General features: G+C 44.8%; 1 protein-coding gene across 1 annotated transcript; it reads right to left on the bottom strand.

The window, feature by feature from the left end:
• Nucleotides 1-5,078: 5,078 nt before the first annotated feature.
• On the bottom strand, nt 5,079-7,762 carry GREM2 (gremlin 2, DAN family BMP antagonist). Its single transcript, XM_009812415.2, has 2 exons — nt 7,716-7,762; nt 5,079-5,586 (listed from the first exon to the last, which is right to left on the bottom strand). The coding sequence occupies exon 2, from the start codon at nt 5,583-5,585 to the stop codon at nt 5,079-5,081; it is 507 nt and encodes a 168-aa protein (XP_009810717.1). The 5' UTR covers nt 5,586; nt 7,716-7,762.
• Nucleotides 7,763-10,530: the final 2,768 nt, after the last annotated feature.

The raw sequence follows: 10,530 nt of genomic DNA, 5'->3' as shown, positions 1-10,530 counted from the left end.
TTCACTGGATCTGCAGCACGGATGCTAAAAGTTACTTGCAAACCTCTCTCTCTGAAGAACAGTGTCAAAGGCTGACTGCAGCTGGTGGTACCATATGATGATCTTAAGATACAAGCTGCTACACACATTTTCCTCTTTCATTTTACTCAGGCCCAACCGATTTGGCTGAACATGCCTCTCTTTTATATAGCTTCTTTCCAGCCTGTTTTCAAACTTCCGTACAAAGTAAAGTAGCCCACTATGTGCAGGACCAAAGTTGACCCACAGTACTCCCAGCGTGGATTCCCAGCATGAGTTTCACCACTGCTCTTTTTTTAGGTGGCACACTCAGTTTTTTACAGAATTCTGGACTAATGTTCTTTTGTTTGTTTGTTTGGGTGTGTTTTAAAGGAGTCAAACACCCCATTGGTCCCCTCTCCCTTCGTTTACTGCAACATCAAGCATACTACACTTTGAGTTGGCTGTAGTCCTACAAGAGTTCTCACAGACAAAATTCTGAGCCTGTGTTGATCACCAACACCGCATATCACTCACCATTACTTAAACAAATGCAGCAGCTAAATAAGGACTTTCATACCTGAGCAGCAGATGTGACTTACTGAGAATAATAGTCTGGTTTTTTATTAGGAGCTAAGAAGATTCATGTTTTGCTTGCAAATTAAAGCCTTTCAGAAGCATGGTACTGTGTTACGTGTCATGACACAGTAGTGGTTAGCTTTTTTTGTAGCACCTTTCATCATGTCAAAGCACTTCCAAAACTTTGTTAAGTGTTAACCAACAGTGGCAGTGGGAATACAATTAGTGACATGTTCCACAGACCAATGTTTTTTCTTGCCCAATTTTTCAGTGATCAGCTTAAGAAGTTGGAAGCAGTTATTAATTTCATTGGCAGAAGATACAGCAAGTCTTTGCATTGCAATTATTTTGTTGCATACTCCAGGTTAATAAGCAAAGCCGAGTTTGTGCCAAGTCCGTTATATCAGTTACTTAAGTCACACCAATTTTAAACTGGTATGGACAGAATAAGTGAAAACTGATGGAGCTGAGTTTTTCTGAAGATAGTGTGAACAGGTCAGCAAAGGAAGGAGACAGAAAACCATGCCCCACACCATTCAGGTCTGCCACCCATCAAGCAAATGGGATTCACGTTTACAGAACAGGTTTTCCAAGCCATCCCCTCGCTTATGACAGACCCATCTGTACCTGTGCTGTACCTGACATTCATCCAACCTGCTTGTAAAGGCATCCAATGGTAAGTCCATTGCCTCAAAAAGATGGTGTCTTTCTGGAGATAAAGGGTCCCCGTTGAGTCAGCACTGTTTTCTCATTTACTCCCAGCTGCAGCTCAAATTTAAGCTCTTAGAAACTTCATTTGTTACTCATCCGAAATGGGGGCCTTGCCAACACGGCAGTTCCATGGTGGCAGAGCTTAACATTTACCTGTCACCTGTTACCTTCATCTGTCCTGCAACACCACTCTACTTTAAGAAATACTGGATCTATCTGACCGAAAGCTTTTTTCATCTGCCCCGAGAGACTTGCCTGGCTCTTGGATTGCTTCCACAAGGGGGAGTTTTTCGGATCACAGCATATGCCTCCGGTAAGGTGGTTCAGCAGTCGGGTGGCAAGAGGCTGGAGAGCTGGAGCCGGAGTCTAGGCTGTTCCACGAACAGTAGCGGTTCAGATGGGGGCTGGACAATCAAACTACCTGCAAAGCAGGAGAGTGGCTAAGAGACAGGTGGAAATGAGAGAGGGGCGTTGGAGGAGATGGCTGCCTGAGCTCCTTTTGAGCCAACTGACAGAGGCGTTTGCGAGTTCTGAGCAGAGGGCCCTGACCACGCTTAGGTAGCTAAAGCACAGCAAAAGAGTAATTCGCAAAACCAACAGCTACTAAAAAAAAGAAGAAAGTCCCCAAACCCATTAAATTGTTGAACTGTGCGAGGATTTGGGCAAGAGATGGGGCAGGGAAGAGAGCAAAGGGCTCCTGCAGGTGTCAGTTATAGTGCCATAAAGGACATAGCCCTCCCTTGCTAGCTGTGGTCTAGGTGCTCCTGCTTCTTTCAAGACCCATGGCAGGCATCTCTTCTGGTCACATAGAGGCTCATTCCTCAGTGTGAGAACTCCTTTTCCTCACTGAAGTTTTCCTTCAAAATTATTTTGCAGCTATCTTTTCTCTGGGTTGGAAAGAAAAAAATGAAAACCCAAAACACTGCCCTACCTTTGGAGAGACACACGGTGTACTCATTCAAGAGCTGATAGCAACCATTAAAGCTCATCTATATCTTAAGATACAATTCTTTTTTTTCCACTATGAGTAGTTTGGTGCCTGTTACATAAGGATCTAGCTATATTTTAAGCAAAACCACTTAGGTCAGGGTAATAGTTACTTCTCTTACCGCAAATGATGCCAGCAGTTCAGTCAGTGGTGAAACTTTGGTTGTCTTGTTGTCAGTTAACCAAAAAACCAGAATTTGTGCATGCAGAATCAACTCCAGAATCTATAATTAGTGCAATTTGGTTTTCCCTCTTGCCTTGCAGGTACTTTTCAGGGGCGGGGGGGGGACAAGGGAAGAAGTAGCTAGGTTTTCCCAAGCTGTCAGGGTGAGCCATCGTTTACCTCTATCTGGTAGGGTCAAAAGGAAGCCAGAGAATGTACTGATTAGAGAGCAGTTGGACACAAGGTGTTGAAGCAAAGCCTGTACACCTGGATGCCATATAACCCTAGAGTAGCTTTATTATTTAATCTATAATTTAATAGTAGACCTATAAAATAATTACATTATACTTAAAGCATTTCTTCATTTTTTGTTTTCATTTATAAAACAAGAATTAAATACAGTTTTAACCATTACAAGCTCAACTCAGTTTTTACATAAACACAGCTCCTGGAAGGAGCTTTAAGCTGCAGCATATTCATATTGCAAACTGGTGAAAAAACCCAGGCAGGGCATAGCTTAAAGATAAAGATTCTTGCACATTTTTCTTAACTGAAGTTACTAGGGTGCTTTTCTCTCTCTAGTCCAAAATGACTGACTTTCAGTTCATTGCTTCCAAGTGGAGACTCAGATCCCTGGAGTCTTAGCAGACTATAGCTATTGCCACCTTCCCCCCGCCCCCAACGCTTTCAAGCCTAGACTCAATGGTGCCCATTCGGTGGCTGGCACAACGCTGGCAGCGCAGCAGCAACAGCCTCTAAAGCAATCCCTGTGCGAGGAGTCTCCCTGTGCACTTCTGACATGCTGAAAGATCACAGCAGAAAAGCCATGGCAGTTCGCGTCACAGGGCTAACAGACCTGACCAACCTCATCCTGCCTGTGCCAATCCCCGTAAACCGCTTGGTGAGCTCTCGTGGAGCTCAGTCCTGAAAGCCTCTTAGAGCAGCCTGTCTCACACACTAGAGACCTGTGGCACTGAACGCCTGGCTGGTGAGAGCGCTAAACACATTAACCCCTTAAAGTGGCTGCACGTGAAGAGGGCTGGCAGGAAAGGGCTTCCACAGCAAGCTGGTTTCACTAGATGCAGATGCTGAGCTGTGAGACATGCATCAGGGAGTCGGCGTGTCATTTTTAATTTGTAAGCTTCAGACAACTGAGCACGCACGGGCTTTGGTTTGGGGGAAGGGGCTGGTTTGTTTTCAGACATAGGATTTTAATGCAGCTGGGACTAATACAGATCAGAATTGGAACAAACGGGATATACAGGACATGCTAAACTCCATCAGCTGAATAACAACATCATAGTATAATTTAAAATGAACTGCAAGTGTTCACTAACACTGATTATGTAGGACTCAAAATCTGAGTGGACCACCAGTACTGTGACAATTACAACTTACTCTCTCCCTACTCCTACATCTGTGGCCCATTCCAGCAGCACTGACTGATGGGTTTGTCCTTTAACACTAGCACATTAACATGGTTTCCAATCATGGGAGAGACACCACTCCCAAAACCTGATGACACTGATGCAGCTTTTGTATTCAGTCCAGCAATGACCAAATTTTATCCTTTGTGCAACAGTGCTTTTATATCTTAAGTGAAACATCGTTCCCTTAAGTGTTCTCAGCTTCTCTCCCACCATCCTCCCACCTTCCCCGGTCTGAGCAGGCATAAACATAAGGTCATAAATGGATGTTGTCCTTTTTGGAGTAAGAAACACACACATATCTAACACACAAAAACCTACCGAAAGCCTAGTTAAACCATGTCCATTTTAAGCCAGGCAGCTGACCTAGCAACCGAGTCTCTTACTCAACACATTTTAATCTTTGGCATATTCTGCCACAAGAAAAATATACATGGCTAGGTCTATAATACTTTAAACAGCTGTTTACTATAGCTAGGTTACAAAATAAACACTGCTGCAGGGACCACGTGTTCAATATACTCTAACCACAACAGCATCAGAACCCACCCTCAGTCTGCTCTGTGGTCATGGTGGCTGACCCAGCGCCTTGCCCTCTCCCCCTCGCTTCTTATCTGCCGTTCAGTCAAGAAGCCCAGAACCGTCTGTCATCGCACAATTAAAGTTGTCTTAAGGAGATGAGCCTCATCAGACAGTCTCACTTGCTTTTGGCATGCTACTCCTCGTTCGTGCTCCCTCATCTGCGTGCCCTAGTCCTGGGCAGCACCCCAGCACTTCCAGGTGGGAGCGGCAAGCTCCGGACCAAAGCACGGGGAAGGTGTTCTCGTCTTGTGGAGGGGACTGGAGTGTAGGGCAGAGGGCTTTACTCCACACAGTGGAAACATTTAATACTGGATTCAGCCAACTGGTCACTTAGATGATCAGTCCCAACTTCTGGGAGCCTGCTCCACTCCAGAAGATTCATCTGCCAGATATATTGGAAATACAATGAAATTTTATGGTGAAGTGCCTAACACAGCCCACTAAAAAGCTTTATTCCAGTAGGCAATTGACAAGGAGCCTTTCCTTGCTGGAGAGTTGCCTCCTGAAAGAAAACAAAACACACAAAAAAGGAAAAGAAGAAAAAAACCCAGCAAAATAGACAGTCTGCTCAGTGGGAGAGGCAGCAGTAAATCTGATGGGGGCAACACCAAGTAGTAGCTACACGCCTGCTCTCACAGTTTGCCTGAGTTGTTAAGATTCACAGACATGCACCGGCACTGCTTGACCTTCTGAATTTTCTTGAGTCGGAAAGGCGGGTCCAGCTCAGGGCACTCCAGCTGCACGGTCGAAGAGGTGACCTTGTGTGGCTTGCAGAAAGCACAGGACTGGAAGGATTCCTCCTCCTTCTTCACGTGCCGTGGTATGTAGAAGGAGTTGCACTGCCCATAGCAAAAGCGGTTGATGATGGTGCGGCTTATGCAGCCCTCCTCGCTGACAGTCTGCCGCAGGGGCTGCGTCTTGCACCAGTCGCTCTTGAGGTACTTCCTTTCGGTGACGACGAGGGCCTCCTGGCTGGAGGCCAGCACCTCCTTGTTCAGCTGCTGCCTCCGCTCCGAGTGGTTGCTGCTGCTGTCTTTGTAAGGGGAGGGAATGGCGCCTGCAGGACGGTTTTTCCTGGTGTCTGTTACTCGAACCAGCGCTGCCATCAGAAAAACGGACAAGGCAAATTTCCAAATCATCCTGCAATGGCAACACAAGTAGCTGTTAGGAGAGACACGTTTTCAAACCACAGAACTGTAATGGAGTTGAACTTTATGCATGCTTTTAGAAGATCTTACCGCCTTTGTAAGCCCACCACTTTTCCTAGGAGATTAGCTCTGCTCTAGGGTGATTATTTATCATGAAGAGGCCAGGCCCTGTGGAAAGTCACATCGCTCCCCCCACCCCGCCAAGCTCTCCGGCTGCTCGCTTTCCCCCATAGGGACACTGCTGCTTTGATCGCTGAAGCAGTGATTTTACAGAAGCTTCAGCCAGAAAGGTTTCCTCCTTCTCTGTGCAATCCTGGGCCAAACAGCTGGGCAAACTCCTGGCTAGGGAAGGCTCAGGAGACTCCTGCCAATACTGTGACAGCTGATTTGGGGATGGCAGGGGAGAGGGGAAGTGAATACCAGGTTACACAAGGTGAACTCCCATCCGCCTCTCCAGCTCCCGCGTCTCTGCCCAGCCTCGTTCCACACAGAAGTAGTGAGAGGTGTCCAAAAGCGTATTTTTATTATTTTAAATTGCTTCTGAAGTTTCTTGGGGCTTTTATGGCACTTACAAGCTTGCATTTGTTGTCTTTGTGGGAGGCCGAAAACTTGATGGATTTATTCTTGCAGTAAGAGGAAATGCTTAAACACAACTTTGAGGACTACATTGCTGCAACGCCTCTTAGGCAAATGGTTTAAGAAGGTTTGTAAACAGGAGAGAATTCAATATTTATTTTAGATGTTAAGGAATAGGGTAGAGCATAAGCCAGTTGTTAAGTTAAAATAGTCAGCCAGTTGGCAAAAATATTTTTTCCTACGGTTGTCTATTAGGATTTCTTGTTCTGTGGAGCATCTCTTACCAACTCTTGGATTTTCATCAACCACTTGTCCAATTCACTTTAGTAATGTGACTCGATGCACTTCCAGGATATCAGAGTAGACGTACTAAATTTCCTCATAAAGTCAATGCTCACCAGTGATCTGTCACAACTCATTTGACTGTTCCTTTCACGTCATTCTCCCTGGGAAGGGAGAACAGAGGCTCTCTAAGGTGCCAGAAGTGAGTGCAGCCTAGAAGTTTCCCATTCGGAGGCAAGGACGCTTCAAGTCTTTCTAAAAGTGCTCTGCTCACCTTTGTTCTTATCAGGCTGTATTTTTATAATAGTGTACAGATGAAAGACTCATCCACCTCTTCCCAGTAAAGCTTCAAATCCTTCCAAGTAACTTTTTTTTTTTTCCTTTAGAGTGATGCCAAGACAAAAAAATACCATCACACTGATAAATATAGATATGTCTAACACTATAGACACTTGAGATGGTGCATAGGTACCCCTAACATGAAAACATGCCATTTTTCATACAAAGACTCCAATAGATCAAAAAAGTGTTTGCGTCAAAGGTGCAAGAGAAGACAACAGCGATAACAACTACTTCTCACCTAACAAAGCAGACCTAACGTATTTAACCCCTATGGAGATAAAGAGAAGGAACTACTGTAGCAGACTAGATGAGATAACATCCCTTTAGCTGATTTTCTAAGTTTACGAGATCTCAGTGTCAGACTTTGACCAAATTTCTAAGGGGAGACGTTTGAAGCGCTGGAGGAAAGGAAAAGTGCTAATCCTATAGCTGTGAGCGGAGGATGTTCTGATGCAGAGTTAAATTTCACCAGATGATTGTGTGCTTGAAACAGAACCACCCTTAAATGGAAACCATCATTTCTAAAACCCAAATAAGCTCATTCATCTGCAACCATGCCAGCTGTCCACTGACACCCATTGTAGCCATGGGTACTTTAAATCAGTGGCCTATTTTCACAATGCTTAGCATTCAGCACACAAGTCCAGAAGTTTTGTCCAGAGTCTTTAAATGAAGCAAGACTAGACTTGGCTTTGCTCGCAGGTATTGTCGCCAAGACCATTGGATGTCAACCCACACAGCCAGGCCAAAACCTAATCAGGTAATTAGTTTCAGTTGAATATAGTGTTCCACGCTTCCTTTCAAACTGTTCTCATGTTATTCTGCACTGATGGCTGCATTTCAGTAGTAGATAAAACAACTGATCCCCACTGCTTTGTGTTTTATATAGAAAGGGGAGGAAAAAAAACAGGAGTTACAAGCCTACATCTTCTAGAAAAAGACAGAGGTGAGCTCTCCACAAGATGCCTTATGCCAACGCTCCTCAGGCATACTCCTCTACTCTTCTCTTGAAACGCAAGCCCACAAAGTAATTGTGATAACTCTACTGTCCTTCAGAGAGGAAGTTTGGTCCTTTTCAGCAGGGATATCACCTCTCCAGTCTCATTTCTCTGATCCTGGATGGGAAGAGCACGGTACAGGTCCAGAGGCACATCAGAAGGAGAGACGTGCTCTTTCCCCCACCCCTTCCTCTTTTCTTTGGGAAACCCTGTCTCACCGCACCCACCCTTTTTCATCACAAAATGCAAGATGAAACTGTTTCCCTTTCATGTCAAGGATGGGGTCAAGTAGAAATCCTGTGTAGGAACTCAGGAAAGCTGACAACTCAAAGTCTGCAATATAGAGAAATATTATAGTAACTTTCTAATTACTGAACTAGCTTTATGTAGGCATGGAGAGCCATTCAACAGAGTAAGTAGGATTTATTCAGTAAGTCGACGTTTATAACTAATAAAGCATTATTAATCAAAGCCACTATTGTAAGGTTATAAACCAAACGCTGCAGTACATGTTAACAAGTACTCTACAGACAGTAGGAATGCACCACCTATTTCTGTCATTGATGCTTATCAAACCTGGATCTTAAAATGTTTACATAATAGAATAATAACCTATTTTACACTAGCAGGTCAAATGTGCATCCTGTCAGATTGTGGAATTTCTAATCACAGGGTTGCCCCTTACTAGCCTGCAAATCACCCCTTTCTAAGCCCTGGCACACAAACCCCCTATTCAAGTAAGTAAGGGTGCAAACAAGGTCACCTGGTGCCAGCAACATGCCAGGGACTACATATATTTTCCGTACTCACTGAGAAACCTCAGTATTCTCAACGATCATTTTGGTAAACCCAGCCTGAAGGCAAAGCAACATGGTGAATGCTGTCTGTCTGCAGGCAGAGCGGGATGAGAAGAAACACAAAACGTACTGGAGAAGAATCTGGCTGCTGGCAAGAACAGGGCAGTTCTGTCCTACTTAGACGTCACAAAATTGAACAGCATCTGGCTGAGACCAAGCAAGTGAGAACTGCCTCAAGAGACCAACGCCTCTAAAACTTGCACAAATGCCAGCCTGGGCCCACCATTCCCGCTGCAGTGGGGCTCCCCATGGCAGAGCCAATGGAAGCTCCTGTGTGGCACTTTTCAGCTCCTTCAAGCGTTGTTGCCAGCTGCTGCCCGTCCCCCCCACCCCTTTTCTCCAGTGCATGAGCTGGTGCAGAAAATAACTTAACCTTAGACTAGACACCAAACAAGGCCTAGCTGCATTTACATTTCACATGCTAAGTTTTTATCTCTTTGAGATAAGGAAATCAGCATCATGTATGAGTTCATAAACTCATCGAACCCGTCATGCTGGAGCTGGGCTATCAGGTACCCAGGAGTGTAAAATATCCTTGGCCAAGGAAGCAAGAATGCCAAGATCCAGCTCTGTAATCCGGAGAGGTCAGGGCACTCAGCTGGGAGGGGAAGACCCAGGATCACTGTGTCTGCCCTTAGCTTTATTTCTTCTTTGTATCCAATTACTGCGTAACATAAAATATCTACCAAGGCAGGCTCCCTCTTGCATACCGACCTTCTGGCCCTATAACTCATGCATTCTTGAAAGCAATCCAGCTCCGGAGCGGGACAGGCAGTAGTATAACCCCCAAAATAGCCTACAGTTTTGTGGTTAGGGCACTTCTCTGGGAATTGGAGTATTGGATTTGACCTCAGAATTCCAGTGCATCATTTTTGGAGAAGTCCCCCAATGCAGAAGTGTGTGCTACGGTCTGAAAGACAGGGCAGGAGGTAACGGCAGTGCCCACCTGTGCTGGGTGACTGCTCCACCATTTCCTCTGGTTTTCAAAGGCATGACCAGTTTCTCAGCTCAGGATGCAGTTTCTGACTAGGAATTCCTGTTTCATAGATCAGCCTACTTGAGGGTTGCAGGTGGACAGAAAGAGAGAGGGATATAACTGGAAAATCGCTGTGACATTTTATGTTAGCTGCTCGGGAAATGAGCAGGTGTGAGACCCATTTGTTTGGTTTAGCATGCAACACCTACAAAGCACTCGGCATTATCAGCATTCCTGGAAGCATCCAACTCTCTGATACACATATGACACACAGTCACCTCCTCTTCACCAGGCCTTCCTGTGAGGGGTTCAGAAAAAAAGCCACAGCCAATGGTTTAAAAAAAAAACTCTGCAAAACCTGTCTTGCCATGGAGCTTGAGAGCCTACCTGTTTAGCTTAGTATCAGGGTGCATTCAGCCTGTAAATACACATGGAAGAAGATTTAGTACTATAAACCTATCCTACAGCCATCAAAAGCACCATAAGAGCCAATGACTGCGAGGATGATAAACAAATTCAGAGATACTTTACTTTTTGAAAAATTTGAATTTAATTAACAGCTGAAGAGTTTGCCTTGGAAAATGGTTTCTCTTCAACTACCAGAAAGAGGCAGGCATTATAGACTAGATTAAATCAGGTACAGTTCTGTGGCATGGTACATACACAGTCACATTTGACCACCTGCATCACTCTTTTCCAGTTTCCATCCTGCAAAATTCAGAGACATGAGAGCTCTCCTTTGGGATCTGCTATTCAGCTGACTATGGGAATCCCTGTTACCAAAAAGTGTTCTACTCCCCACTTACTTTCATATTAGATCTAGTCAAAAAAGAATCTGAATAAACCAGCCATATGTATATTAATGTAAGAACACGGTGTACATGGTCATTTCTCAGCATTTAAGA

This window comes from Gavia stellata, chromosome 2 (assembly GCF_030936135.1).
Source record: "Gavia stellata isolate bGavSte3 chromosome 2, bGavSte3.hap2, whole genome shotgun sequence".
Lineage (NCBI taxonomy): Eukaryota > Metazoa > Chordata > Aves > Gaviiformes > Gaviidae > Gavia > Gavia stellata.
Note: the sequence above shows the minus strand (reverse complement) of the source record. Positions and strands in the feature narration are given on the sequence as shown.

Bases quoted from the DNA above. Each gene is read 5' to 3' on its own strand.
- GREM2 (XM_009812415.2), bottom strand. From the start codon at position 5,585: ATGATTTGGAAATTTGCCTTGTCCGTTTTTCTGATGGCAGCGCTGGTT.